Consider the following 14,567-nt stretch of genomic DNA (forward strand, 5'->3'; position numbering starts at 1 on the left):
ATTGATCTAACATATGTTTTCAATCAATCTTAACACTAAAACAACTTAATTAAACCAAATATCTTATCAAGAATAGTCTATTGTTAGATAAATCATTTATCAATACATATAATCAAAACAAATTTGAATAACTAAATAAAACTTCAAAACATCATAGATGCTATTTGAACATATTAATAATAAGATATTAATAGTCATTAAAATATCAAACTACATATTTAAATTATCTGAAGCTCATTTTTCCAAACAATATATATCATCTTCAAAATATATTTTGCTATATTAAAACACATACATAACTTTATAACTAACAAATAATCACTATAGATAAACAACAAATATTGAGTTTGATCAACCTTTCAAATTTTAAATTTCTTTCAATTAAACCCTAGTTGCACTCATTAAGATCTTCAAGTTTAAAGTTCAATTGGGTTCTTAATTTTTTAATTCTTATAAATTTATCTAAATTAAACCAATTAAGTTAACTAAACCTATTAAAATTTTAATTAAACCGAATTAATTCTTTTAATTTGAGCTAAATTAACTTTGAAGCTTAAATTTTACTTCAATTAAATTCTTAATTAAATCACTTAAACCCAATAAAATTTTAACTACACCCTTAAACTTAATTAATTATTTTAATTTTAGACAAATTAAATTTCAACTTTAAACTTTACTTTAATTAAGCCCTTTAAAAAATTAGTTAAACCATTACGCTTGATTAATTCTTTCTAATTTGAACTATCCTTGTTATCCTTGTTGCAACTCAAAAACACATCTGTTTGAATCCCAAAAATTTTATTTTTTTTTAAATTTATGATTTTTTTGGATTTTTTAATATTTCAAAAAATTATTTTTTACATGAAAGAATTTTATTATTTATGCATGAAGATGGAAAGAAAACGATTGCTATGGCAACAGCATGTTTTCTGCTTTACAATCGCAGGTTAAAACGCCAGCATCATCTTGTAAATACGCCCTCTGAAAGCATTAGAAAGAACAGATGAAAACACGGTTTGGGAGAAGAAACAACATGACCTTGCAAGCACAGCACACGTTCAGTCTTTCAGTTACGGACCCAGATTTCTGCCAAGGAAAATGGTCTGTGACAAAATCTATTAACAATGATCCTATTTGACCAACAGGCAAACCAAAGCCAGCCGCCATCCACGGTTCCAACACAACTAGTGAACCGAATACATAAACTGAAACCCAAGCAGCTGAGCTCCCTTTCATTTCTCTATGCAGACGAAGCAGGCTCGTCCTTTTCTACCTCTGCCTTCACTTTATCGTCTGTAGTTTTGGTAACCTCTTTGGCCGCAACAGGTACCTCTTCCTCTTCTTTTTCTTCCTTTTTACTATCCTCAACACTCAACTTCTCAATGAGCCCAGCAGCATCTGCAGCATCTTTACTCTCCGCTTTCTTTCCCTGAGTCTCAGCCACCTCTTCAACCGTCTCCTTGAAGGTCTTGCAATCTAACAAAAACCAAAGCATCAAAGATATCACAAACCCACGCTCCAGAAATAACTTGCTTCATACACGAGAGAGAGAGAGAGAGAGAGAGAATGTGACAGTTGCATAATTAATGATGTTCCAAGATCAACATGAGCAGAGATCAGCTTCCCCACGTTTCTGAAGTATGTCAACAAAATTGTAAGACAAAACCACAGATAAAAATGATGTGCTATCAAGGGTGTGTTACCGAAAAACAGATTTCATTTGTTGAAAAAGACAAGTTTCTCACTGAAAAATAAAAAATACATCAAGATTACAACTATTTTTCATAAAAAAATAAAAACCATAATTTATATGTCATATTAATATCTTGTATTTGTGATAATCTAATTGTAGAATATTAATTTTATTTCATTCAAATTAAAACTTATCATGAAGATATTATATTAACTCAAAAAAATATTTGTATTAGATTTATAATAAAAAATAAATTTATGACTAACCACAAATGAAAGTGTAAGAAAAAATAATTTTAATATTTTACATTGCTAAAAAGTATTTGCATGTATATAAATGGGAAAAAAAAAATGTATTTTTCCTGTCTTTTCTTTATTTGAAAAATAAGGGAAAACTAGTAAGGAAAATTGTGGAGAACCAAACTCATTATGAATTTGAAAAATTGAAAAACTAATTTTCACGTTTTTTGAAAGGAAAAACATTGAATTTGAACAGGAAGTTTTAATTTATTTTTTTTACTTCAATTTTTCCTAAAATTAAAGCATCACTATGTTTTTGAACAACTCCTAAGACTTCTAGCATTTCTTTGAAAACTCAGCATCACATTTCTTACTACAAGTTATCGAGTACTTATAAAGGGAAAATAAAAAGAAAGATGATATTACTGATTAAATTCCTACCAAACAACACCTTTTCAGCATTTCCACAATTTTACAGTGATACAAGTATTTACCATATCAAGCCACAAACACAGGAAGTACTCAATTTGTTGTCACGCAATCGTTAAAAACTTAAGAAGGAAACAAATCTTCAAATTGATGAAAATCAGGGGTAAACTGCAGCTTCAAGAAGTTTTAAAAAAAAAGAGCATTTTTGCAAGAAACTGTGCAATATCAAGTCGAAACTAATGTAAGTCACGGCTATCAAACTTCTTATACAATCAAAATCAGATTTAATGAGTTCTATCACTGTTTAATAAAAAGATTAATTGCTCAAAATGCATTAAAACGTTTATTGAGTGTTACATTTAATTGAACTACATTATGTGAGATATTGAACTTGTGCTTGAAATCCAAAAGTGCTGAACCCATATGTCATATACCCAATCCCGTGGGTGACCAAACTTGCTAATCAACTACATAGCTATGCCCATGTACCACCTAAAATGCTCTTAAGTGTCAACTACATAGCTGTGCCCATAGATCACCTAAAATGCTCTTAAGTGAATTCATACGCATGCAAAGACAATCAACATAGAAACTCTTTGCAGCCAACCCACCACGCACAATACACATCCAGAAAAAAGTTCGGGTTCACTCATTGTTTCAGTTACACGAATTTACCAAGACACATGGCTACGAAGAAACTCTAATTATGCTTTCATTTCCCTTCCTCTTTCTGAGGCATTAAACATCAATTAGTTTCTGCTGAGCCATTATTATATAAACCATAAAGCACGTCTAAAACACTTTCCTACTTTGGAAATATTAAATGTTAATCAACATTCAAATTTGAAAAGAAGGCAACGAAGACAGTCAAAAACCCTAAACTTCTACGAATTATGACGCCGTAAAGCATGAAAGAAGACATTCTCGACACCAGAAGATAATGCAAGTAATAGCTGATCAAAGAGTAACTGGTACAAAAAAGCACATACTTTCAACCGAAGGAAATCTTATGCAGAAAAGCTCATCCTTCAATTCCCCATCAGCAAAATCAGCAGCATGCCACAGACATGATTTGTCATTTCCTTGATGTTCTTGCACATTAATTGTCGGCAGAACTGAAATGCAACATCCATGCAACACAATAAGGCAAATACTTACCATAAAACAAACATCACAGGAGAAAAAAACGACAGCCCATGTTCTGTTCTACGAATTAAAACCACTAGCTTAATACATTTATAATAATATTAACAGACAACAAGAGAAACCCATCAAGAAATTGAAGAGTAAATTAGAGTTGATTTAACAAGAAAGACATGCAGACCTAGATGGTTAGCGCAGATCTTGAGAGTCTTAGATTGGCGAAAAACAAGACGAACTTTGGCAGATTCTTTATGTTTCAAAAGCTTCACAGTCCCAACTCCTCTCTCTTTCCACTGATTCCCTTCTTTATCAAATCTATACAACTTCGCCTTCCTAAAAAAATCCCATCATAAACTATTCACATTTTACTCAAAAAAATAAAAAATAAAACAAAAACGTACAGATCAAGGATGGCATCTTCATCTTCCTCGCCAGTACTAACAGCGACTTCTTCCAGCTTCACGATAGGTGCAACTTGAGCTCCAGTATCTTCATCCTCCGCTGCTCTAGTTGCAGTTGCATTTTCTTCTTCTTCTCTTTCTTTGGTACTGTGCTCTGGCTCGCTTGCAGCTGTGGCGGAGATACTGCTTGCCATTTTTCAGAGAGAGAGAGAATTTGAAGGATGATTTTTATTATAATTTTTAGGGGTATGGGAGCCGGAAGAGAAAGGCGGATGGGTGGGGATGGGTGGGGATGCGCCTGCCTGTGCGCTACACCCTTTATATTTGCTGTGACAAGAGGAGTGAGGATTGCGGCATTGCATGCGACGTGGGTCCAGTTTTATTACCTTCTCTTTTGCGCTTGACAGGTGTAAGACTATTTTGGTAATGTGCTTTCCTTCCTTTGTTTTGTTTTTAAGATAGATATTTTTACCCATTTCGTCGTTTGATTCGTGGCTACTTCAGATCTTTCGTAGCGGGCTGAAAACAAATATTGATATAAAAAATATTAGGACAAAAAAAAAATTCAAACCTCATGTGTGGTGATTTAAATAATATAAATAAATATAAAACAGCCAAAAAAATAAGAAGAAAGAATGGGATTTGAACCTATCATAATAATTGGATAACTAAATACTAGCCTAATAAAAGATAAAAATAAAAATAATAAATAAATAAAAATAAATAAATTTAGATAAATATTTTAAATCTAGTCTAATTTTAAAAACTTATAGCTTGTTAAATCCTGAACTCGAGTTTAATTAAAAGACTTGACTTCAATTACTTTAATTTTAAATAAAAAACATTAAAAAATTAAAAAGAAATTCACAAAAATTAAAAAAAAATAGCAAAAACAAGAATAAGGACAGATTTTGAGAGAGGAAAAAACTAAGGATGGAATTTTAAAATAAACAACACTAAAAAAAACTAAATAATAATTAAAAAAATAAATTAAAAATAATTAAAAAATCATGCTAACTAATTATCTACAATGCACATCGTCAAATAGGATCAATGGCAAGAGCTTGTAAAAGCTAAGCGTGATTTACTTAATCAAGTATTGTAAAATCTAACTTTAACCATGATAAACCGGGTGCATCAATTCAAAATGTTAGGATTGATGTCTGATGATTAAATTTTATTAAGTTTTTATTTATTTATTTAGCTTTTGTTTGGTTATTTAAAATATATAAATTTTGCATACATATCAAATCCAGTATGCTAGGATTTAACAGTCAATTAAATTCAAGGCGCTTGAATTTAATAATGCATCAAGTTCAAGGAGTGTGATACACTTGTCAAACCCAAGACGCTTGAACTTTATAATCAGCTAAGCTTAAAACAATGCAGGTGTAGAATGCATATCAGATCCAATATACTTGAACTTAACAATTAACCAAGTTTAAAATAGCGTAAGTCTGACATACATACTAGGCCCAAAGCATTTAATATGTGCTTAGCCCAAAATAACATGGATCTAGTATTTGGACTTGACAGCTATTCAAGTCCACAATAATAACTATTCTTCTTTGGTATGACCAATATCCTTTAGATCTACTCTTAGAAAAGAATCTAGTATTTATATGCTTAGATATACTTGAGGTCTTAAACTCTAATCTCCATATACCTATTTAGATATATAAAAATCTTTCAAGGACCTACTATATTTTTATTGGGTTAGGAACATTTATACTTCATTCAATATTATTGAGATAATTAAACTGCAAATCCTTTTTTTCATAAAACCTTTAAAAAGATTCACAATATTTATTTTTTATTATATATATATATATATCATTTTTTCTAGAATATTCTTGTGTTTTTTCTTTTTAAAAAAACTTATTAAATCATTAGAGAGTCCTTATTTTCATAAAATAAAAAAAATATTTTATAAATATTAGTTATGAGTAACTATCTGTTAAGAACCAAGTATAAACAATTTATTTTAATTAAGAAAAATGAAAGAAATTATTAGAATTAGAATTAATTGATTAAGCACTTGATAAACCTAGGAATTCTTTTTCCATACTAGTCGGATTTTTGGGACATTATCATTTTCTTTTTAAATTAAACTAGATCTCACCCAAGTTTTGACCATTTTTGGCTGCATCAACTCCTTCCCAGCTATGAAGCTCAACCCACCAAGTCTTAAATCCGTGAGTTGGCCCACCAGGAATACTGGTTGCAAAACAATGCTAATGCATTGCAGGAATTTCATGCAACAAATATGACACGAATCAATGGTTAGCAGAAATTTTGTGTGATATTCATAAATTCGTGCCCCGTATCATTTCCCAAATCACAATAAATGGAAGAGCTTCCTCCAAAAGGTCCTTGCAGTTCTAGTCAGGGCACATCAAGAAAAATCATCAAAAACATGGCTAATTAAAACAGCTTATTGAATCTCAGCAAACTATTTCTGATCATCTGAAATTTCAAATTCCATAAAAATAAAAAAAAACCATTGATATAAAAATTACTAAGATAAAAAAGAATACAATTTTTTATTCAAGTTGTACTTTAAATAATATAAAAACTATATATAATAATAAAAAAAATAACAAAAATAAATGAAAAGAACTGAATCTATAGTCCTATAGATAGATCTAAACAACCAAATGTTAACTTAATAGAAGGGAAAAACAAATAAAAAAAAAGCTTTCAAAAAAAAAAACAATTTAGACAAACTTCTTAAATATGGTCTAATTTTTAAAACTTGAAACTCATTAAATTTTAAACTCGAGTTCAATTACAAAACTTAATTTATAACTAATTTAATTTTAAATAATAAAATCATTGAAAAACTATTAATAAAAAGAACTTACAAAAAAAAAACTAACAAGGATAAAATTTTAAAAAGAAAAAACATGAGGATGAAATTTGAAAAAAAAATAATCTAAAAAAATAACGATAATTATAAAAACTAAAGATTAAATTTGAAAATTTTAAAAAATTATAGTGAGTGAAATTTTTTTTTTTAATCTAATAGATTATTTATAGTTTAAAAAATTATAAAAAATAAAATAAAAAAAATTATAGAGTGCTAATCCAATAAAATCAAACTGCAAAAAATTACAAAATAAACATAAAAAAAATAAGAAAAATCAGCTTAAAAAAAAACAATCAAATCCTAAACCTAATCTAATATGTAAAACATACAAACTTGTAAAATTTTGAATATAGATTCAATTAATAAGTATAAATCTTAAAAAATTAATTTTAAAAGATGAAAACATAATTTTAAAAGATAAAATAGTAAAAGATGAAACAGTGAAAGGAATATTAATTATAAAAATACAACAAAAACAGTAAAAACAAAATTTGATAAAAATAAATCCAAGAAGGAAGAGATTTAAAAAATATAAAAAATAATCTTATATAAAATAAATAGTAATTTAAAAAATTAAATTTAAAAAAAATACAGAGATTAATATAAAATATATATATACATATATAATTTGATATAATATTTATAGTTCATATCAAACAATGATGATTTGAAAAATATTTATAATTTGATAAAACAATTTATCCAAAAGTTCATATCAAACAATAATAGGGGATGATTTGAAAAATATTTATAACGTGACAAGACTACTTGTCCAAAAAAAAAAAATCAATTTAAAGACTTACAAGTTTAAATCAACGAACACAATTCGATTTTTTTTAGCACCTGTGCCCATGATATCTAGATCCAGTTTTTATCACCCTTAAGCAACGAAAATGCACGTACCTTTCAGTTACCTTCATAATAATGCTAACAGTAAAGGTATCTTAAGACGTACGCTCATACCCACAATAAATGGCTAGCAGGCATGCCATGTTACCAAAATATAATTTTACGGCTTTAATCTTACGATCCTTTTTTTAATCAAAAGCTCCTCTCTCTGTACTAAAAAAATCCGAGTGATTAACTATTCCACTTCTCCACTTTTGGATGAACACCTAAAACAGGGGCGATATAGGAAAAGGTGAGTCATGGAAAGGCATATGCAAGAAAAAATCGAATTAGGATCACTGTCTAGACACTATATTAAATCATCTCAACCAAGAAGAGGTACAAGGAGGTGAATGGAGTTGCAAAACTGAACAAAATGGGCACATGTATATAGAGATACATTCCTAGACGGCGGTGGCCCCATTTGTAGTTGCATCCATGGGTTCAGCTTCTGTTGACTCCTCAGCTTTTTCGCCTGCTTTCTTGGCTGCAAAATTCAAGAAAATTAGAATTTGAATGTCAACAATGTTCATGCTCAACGATGAGTTTTATGTACTACGAATTATGCATTTGTATGATCACCTTTCTTCTTTTTGCCACCACCCTTCTTCTTTGTCTTTGTACCCAAAGCTAGCCAAGCCTTGATTTCAGGATCATCTATTGTTTTCGTAGGCTGCAACTCTTGCAGAGCATGTGATGTGATCCGATCTGATCCATTTGGCATTAGCAATACTGTGAACTTGATATGAGCAACGCAATCACCTGCAGCATAATCAACCAAAGCCCCGTCTAAGCACAGATGCTAGAGCCCATAACTAACAAACACTACCAAGGAAGATCGCAATGAAAAAACGATACAAGGCAACTCTTACCGGGCTTTTCATGAAGAACTGGATATGGCTGCAGTAGATCGTGATTCATACATTCGACTAATCCCAGCCGAGCCCTTTTCTCTTCGAGGGCTCTATTACAAAGAAAATACAAACATGAATCTAAATTAAAGGAACAGAGGAAAAAGAACAACAAAACAATTGAGTAATAGCGTGGGAAATATAAACCTTGCAGAGAATGGCATGATGGGAAATTTCTGATTGATTTCACTGAAAATGAATCTGGAAGATTTCATCTTCAAGTGATAATTCTTATCTACAGCTCTCTTGTAAATTGTAGTAGTCTTCTCATCCAACAGCTTTGGCTGCAAAATCATTACAACATAAATTTGAGCATACAAGAGCACAAAATTAGCAACAATGAAGTATGAGTCGTTTGATGAGGGGCGCAATTATTACCTTGCCTTCCCCTGTACTTGTAATGATATCCACTGCATAAACTTCATTTTCCTCAAATTCTGCATCATCAACTCTTGTGTCTGGATTAGAGACACTCAGAATTACCTTGTTTCCATCTATCACAAACTGCTTCAGCTGGTGGCTAAGGACACCCTCAACAATTTTGCAGTCATAAGCAGCAGCAACTTTCTGAATTGCTTCAGTTACATCTTTATTCTGCAGAAAAAGGAAATTCAATGAACAAAAAACATATCAGTAATCAGGAGGAGCAGATTTGCCAATTCAGATTTTAACCTTCCACATATCAAAACCTATTCAGTTTTATTACCTGTATTTTTATATTTATTTCGATAAAATGATAAATCCAAAACAAATTATATTAAAATATACGCAATTCTGTTTTCACTCCAAATTGGACAAGATAGAATAACAAGAACCTCAAAAAGTTGCAATGGAAGAAAGAAAAGCAAGAAAAACTCTCAACCATACAATAGATTTAGGATGGATGACACAAAAGGATAAAATATTTCTAAGTCAAAAGAAAAGAAGACAAAAAACATATAGGCTAAGGATGATTGAACATAAACCAACAATTGATAAAAAGGGTCCCAAACAATCAACAGTAGCCAGATTCAATATAGGCAACAGGAAAAGCGGTAAATTGATATTTAGCATCAATAAACTCGGCGAAGTTGCCTTTCTCTACACCTATGAATGTAACAACTAACACCGTCTCACCTTTGAACCAAGCCCAGCTGGGAAAACACGAAAAAAAAAAATGAACCCAGGAAAAATTAAAAATAAAAAGAAAATAATCCTGCCCCATCAGAGTAACTATGACAGAAAAGCCTCACTTGGATGTTGGTCCATGGCTTTTGAAATATATTCATCATTTAGGGACAATACATTTTCAAAGATAACTCGGCGAAGTCAGATGCTCTTTCAAAACAGCAACAAAAGGCTGAGTAAAGTAGTGGGAAAGCAACATAAAAACACAAGGAGTTCTGAATCAACCTGTTATGCAAGCTAAACCATGGGGATAACTAGCAGACATGCAAAAGCACTCCTGTTTTGAAAGAGACCATAAAAAGAATAAAATGATACACTATCAGTGTAACTATGACTATAAGATGCTTCATTGGACTTTAATCCTTGGCTTATGATAGTTTTCATCATATAGAGATCATCAACTGCAGGATGGTATAAAAAGAGCTGACTCGCCATAAAAACAGAAAAAAAAATAGAAAGGAACTACTAAAAGAATCAAAACATAGTGTAGGACAATAATGATTATGGACAAGAGATTCAGATGCTTGAAGAAAATAATTATCATGAATTGGCACCATATTATCATTAAAAAATAGTGCAAACCAATATTAAGATGTAGTCCTTCACAAGCAAGTGGTATAATCTACATTGATCAACCTGGAGTGATTTGAGGAGGACAATCTAATCATATCGGCAACAGGGAAAAGAGGAAATCAACAGGCAATTGATCACCTCGGCAAAGTTGCCAGCTTTTTACTAATATCATGAATAAGTTGATTCTTGATAATTTTCTAAACTTCAAAAGTTCCATTTTAGCATAAGCTAAAACAAACAACACTACTCAAGTAATATGTTAGAGTGCAGATATTGGCACGTACATGAATCAGGTATAATTTAAATAAATCAACCTAAAGCACTCAAGTACAGCCATAATAATATTGGCAACAGGGAAAAGAGGAAATCAATAGGCAAGTGATCACCTCGGCAAAGTTGCCAGCTTTTTTATTTTTTTCTTGAATGAACTGCTACTTAATAGTTTTCAAAAATTGCAAAGTTTGTTTTAGCATAAGATTTAAGTAAAACCACTACTCCAATAATTTGTTATGGGTGTATAGATGTTGTTCTGTCTAGGAATTACATGTAATCTGAATATATCTAGACTAAAGCAGTAAAGTACGGCCAAGATAATATCTGCAACAGGGAAAAGAGGAACTCGACATTAGATCACCTTGGCAGAGTTGCCCATATTCCCAGCTCTTAGTTTTAGAGGTTCTGTAGTCAAATCTATTTTGAACTTGTCAAATAACTTCTTGAAAGACTCATAGGTGAGAATAGATGCCAAACCACCCCCACAACATTGTCTAGTCTAATATGTAAAACCAAAAACACAGAATCACCCAGAAAAAAAATATCAGCGTCCCTTATGCTTTCTAGGTTGAAATGTCAATGCAACAAAAATGATACATCCAGAGCTGATTGATTACTGCACAAAAAAATCCTCCCTGTCAGAGTAACTATGACAAAAGCTTCATTTGGACATAGGTCCATAGCTTGTCAAAATAGTTCGTCATTAGGGAACCCAATCTCATACAAAAAAGGAGATATCAGTCAATGGCATGAAAAAGAAAACTGTTCGAGTGCAAAACAAGAGACACCTCAAGATGGGTGGAAGTTATGATTACAAAAGAAGAGATGTAAACAAGAACTTATGAGACAAAAGGGTGCTTATTGATTTAGCAAAATTGTCTTGCATGGTGAAAAATTGCAACTTGCAAAAACAATTCAATTTCACTGCTAAAAAATATAACCGTCTCAAGTATAACAAGACAATCAGCACAAAAAAAACCAGAAAACATAAACAAACTACTACAGCACAGACAAATAAATTACCTTCTTTCCAGGCCTAACAAGCCTCAATGCAACTTCAGCAGCAGTGTTGGCTGCTGCAATAACATCAGCTGCCCTACCCGTTACTGGCCCTGACTGAAGAACATGGGTATGTCCAACAACAGCAATAAATCCATCTATATGACATCCCATGTCACTGCACACCAAGAAAACCCAAAACCCATTAACATAAAAACTCACAAAAATCAATCCACAACACAAAATGGCATTAATATACTGCTTACATCTTGACAATATCTCCTTCTTCTAAGACTGATTCATCGCTAGCAAGTGGAGAAAAATGGCAAACAGTGTTGTTGACAGAAACACAAGTTGGAAAAGCAACTCCCCTTTCAATCTTCTTCTTCACATTCTTATACATATTTCCAGATTGCCTACACATTCACACATAAAAATCAAAGCCCGTTATTTCTTAATCAATTTCATTCCAAAAAATAATTATAAATTCAAAGATATAAGGATCATCAAATGTATACTCTCTGATATACGAATCTCCTTTTTCACAAATATCAACAATCTTAGCCTTCGGCTTGCATTCTGATATCGCTAACTGCAATGCCTCTGCATAATTACCAAAAAATATTAAAACCAATAAAAAAATCAAATTTAAACGAAAAATAACATTTCAATTAAAATACATAGGGGAAGAGAGTTAGAGACAAACTGTTGACAATTTCAGCGGCGCTTTTGTATTTGGTGACGACTTCAGGGGAAGTAAGATCCAACTCTCTCTCCTCTCTCTCGTCGTCTGACGACATCGTACTGATTCCTTTTGATATCAATAACCGACTCCTACAGCATAAAAAAAAAATACTACTATTATTATTAAAAGAAAAATTGATTGGATAAAAGAAACGAAGAGAAGATATAACTGACGGTGGCGATAATGGATTAGCGGCGGGGGGGGGAAGGGGGGGAAGAGGGGGCTAGGGGTTTGAGAGAAAAAAATAAAAACAGAGAAGCAGTTAAGTCGTATAAAAGGATGGTGAGACGGTGAGGTGGGAGCTCTAGGGTTTTGGTTCTTTGTGGCAGCGTTTGCCTTATATAGGAATTTTCTACACACTCTTGCTTCTGTAAGTAGGGTTTTTTTCTCTGTCTTTCTTTTTTTAAAAAAAATATCTTATATTAATTGACCAATATGCCCTTATTTATTTTTATATTGAGTCAATTGAGGTATGTAGTCATATTATCCAAAGTAATAGTGTAGCAATAACGATAATCACAACGACAAAGTAATTAACATTTTTGTGCCAAAAAAAGTAATGAGAATTTTTTTATAAAATATTATTTTTATAATTGATGGTAGAAAGTATTTTTAAATTGATTTTTGTGTGGATTGAGATTAAATATGTGTTAGTTTTGTAACCATGATGTTTGATATATTGAATAATAATGGATTTAATATGATAATTTTTTTATGAAATTATTTGATGTATCATTCAACAATAAAAAAAATTATTTTTTGTCTTGTTTAAGATTCTTTTAGTGGATAAAATTTTATCCTATTAAAAAAAATGACAAATTTCTTTAATTTTATGCACATTAATTAATTTAGTTGATTCAAGTCAACATAAAAATAAAAATCAAAATTGTTATTATATTTTAAAACCTGACTTAGAAGTCGTCCCGGTGTAAAGTCTAGGTCACTAGTGGGTTAACCATTAACTTGAATCAGCATAAAAATAAAAATAGTTATTATCATAGTTTTCAAAACTAACTTGGGTGTCAACCCAAGACCATGCCCGGTTTACAAGTTGGATTGACCATTAACTCACGACAACGTAAACATAAAAATAATTATTATTATAATTTTAAAATCCAATTCGGGAATTAACCAAAACCAGGGTCAAGTTATGTGCCTAGCTGACCATTAATCGAGGTCAATATCTAGTAAAAATAATTAATATCATAATTCTAAAATCTCATTCAGGGGTCGACCTGAAGCAAGGCCTGAGATGACCATTAATTTGATTCAACTTAAAAATAAAAATTATTATTATAGTCTTAAAACCCAACTAAAAGATCGACTTGAAGCAAGATTCGAGTCTTGGGTCAGGATGATCAACTTAGGTTAACCCTAAACAACCAAAATATCATCGTTTTGACCAATATATATATATATATATATATATACACCAGATAAGTTTACCAGTACGTGGCGTTGTTATACCTGAGAATGATCTTAAAAGATCGGGTCACAGGTTTCCAGCATATATACTGATTTTATGAAAACAGAAATAAGATGCAAAAATTATAAATAAAAAGAAACTTAAAAAATTATCAATTACAAACAGATTTCTGATGCGAATGAACAAGGCAAGACCAACAATGTCAGGATCCTTGGTCAAACACAGAGCATACTTATCTTATCAGACATAAAACATAACAAAATCAAAAGTATCAACAATAAAATAGAATCTTACATAAATTTGTAATATTAATACAAAAGATATTGAATACAGAGGAGAGTGGAGAAGGGTTACAGGTATGTGTTCTGAGGAAGAATGAAATTTTTCTAAGGAAAATTCATGGTCTACCTTTAAAGATGGAAGAGTCTCCTTTTATAGACAAGTTGACATGGAAGAGGCCAAAATATCTTGTTGGAGATTCCATCAGAACCCATGTGAACCCATATGGTGTTGTCTGCCATGATTGAGTGAAGAAAAGATGGGAAAAGCCCATGTTTTTTTTGTTGTTGAACCCCTTTTTTTTTTGTCTTCTAGTCACCGACAATGGATTTGTAGCAGCATGTAATATTTGTAAGAAAGACTAAAACATAGGGTCTGAAAATTAAAAAGGGACTCAAAACATGTGAGTCAAAAGATAAAGCTCTAAACAGATAAGCTTGAAAAAGCTGGAAAAAATACTCTTTTTTTTTAGTGTCGCTTAATGGGAGGTAGTATACCAAAACAATCATCTTCATTATCATTTCCGAGGGAA

At 31.2% G+C, this 14,567-nt stretch overlaps 2 protein-coding genes and 1 long non-coding RNA gene across 3 annotated transcripts; all 3 read right to left on the reverse strand.

The window, feature by feature from the left end:
- Window positions 1–964: 964 nt before the first annotated feature.
- On the reverse strand, window positions 965–4,214 carry LOC105141371 (ran-binding protein 1 homolog c-like). Its single transcript, XM_011048560.1, has 4 exons — window positions 3,906–4,214; window positions 3,686–3,837; window positions 3,351–3,476; window positions 965–1,476 (listed from the first exon to the last, which is right to left on the reverse strand). Exons 1-4 carry the CDS (start codon window positions 4,097–4,099, stop codon window positions 1,241–1,243), a joined length of 708 nt encoding a protein of 235 aa, XP_011046862.1. The 5' UTR covers window positions 4,100–4,214; the 3' UTR covers window positions 965–1,240.
- Window positions 2,554–3,344, reverse strand: LOC105141370 (uncharacterized). Its single transcript, XR_845359.1, has 2 exons — window positions 2,901–3,344; window positions 2,554–2,853 (listed from the first exon to the last, which is right to left on the reverse strand). It is a non-coding gene; the product is annotated as an uncharacterized LOC105141370 (long non-coding RNA).
- A 3,719-nt stretch (window positions 4,215–7,933) lies between the features above and the next one.
- Window positions 7,934–12,707, reverse strand: LOC105141368 (proliferation-associated protein 2G4-like). The gene is made up of 10 exons (XM_011048559.1): window positions 12,504–12,707; window positions 12,292–12,419; window positions 12,104–12,188; window positions 11,852–12,001; window positions 11,610–11,763; window positions 8,952–9,167; window positions 8,721–8,857; window positions 8,535–8,626; window positions 8,245–8,424; window positions 7,934–8,149 (listed from the first exon to the last, which is right to left on the reverse strand). Exons 2-10 carry the CDS (start codon window positions 12,383–12,385, stop codon window positions 8,067–8,069), a joined length of 1,191 nt encoding a protein of 396 aa, XP_011046861.1. The 5' UTR covers window positions 12,386–12,419; window positions 12,504–12,707; the 3' UTR covers window positions 7,934–8,066.
- Between the last annotated feature and the right edge of the window lie 1,860 nt (window positions 12,708–14,567).

The sequence above is a fragment of the Populus euphratica genome, unplaced genomic scaffold (genome assembly GCF_000495115.2).
Source record: "Populus euphratica unplaced genomic scaffold, PopEup_1.0 scaffold329.1, whole genome shotgun sequence".
NCBI lineage: Eukaryota > Viridiplantae > Streptophyta > Magnoliopsida > Malpighiales > Salicaceae > Populus > Populus euphratica.

Coding starts and splice junctions, on each gene's coding strand:
- LOC105141371 (XM_011048560.1), bottom strand. CDS start 4,099: ATGGCAAGCAGTATCTCCGCCACAGCTGCAAGCGAGCCAGAGCACAGT. Junction 3,838..3,905: donor GAAGATGCCATCCTTGATCT/GTACGTTTTTGT, acceptor GGATTTTTTTAG/GAAGGCGAAGTTGTATAGAT. Junction 1,477..3,350: donor AAGATTTCCTTCGGTTGAAA/GTATGTGCTTTT, acceptor GGTTTTTGTTAG/ATTGCAAGACCTTCAAGGAG.
- LOC105141368 (XM_011048559.1), bottom strand. CDS start 12,385: ATGTCGTCAGACGACGAGAGAGAGGAGAGAGAGTTGGATCTTACTTCC. Junction 9,168..11,609: donor TTGTTAGGCCTGGAAAGAAG/GTAATTTATTTG, acceptor CTTTTTCTGCAG/AATAAAGATGTAACTGAAGC. Junction 8,858..8,951: donor CAAGTACAGGGGAAGGCAAG/GTAATAATTGCG, acceptor ATGATTTTGCAG/CCAAAGCTGTTGGATGAGAA.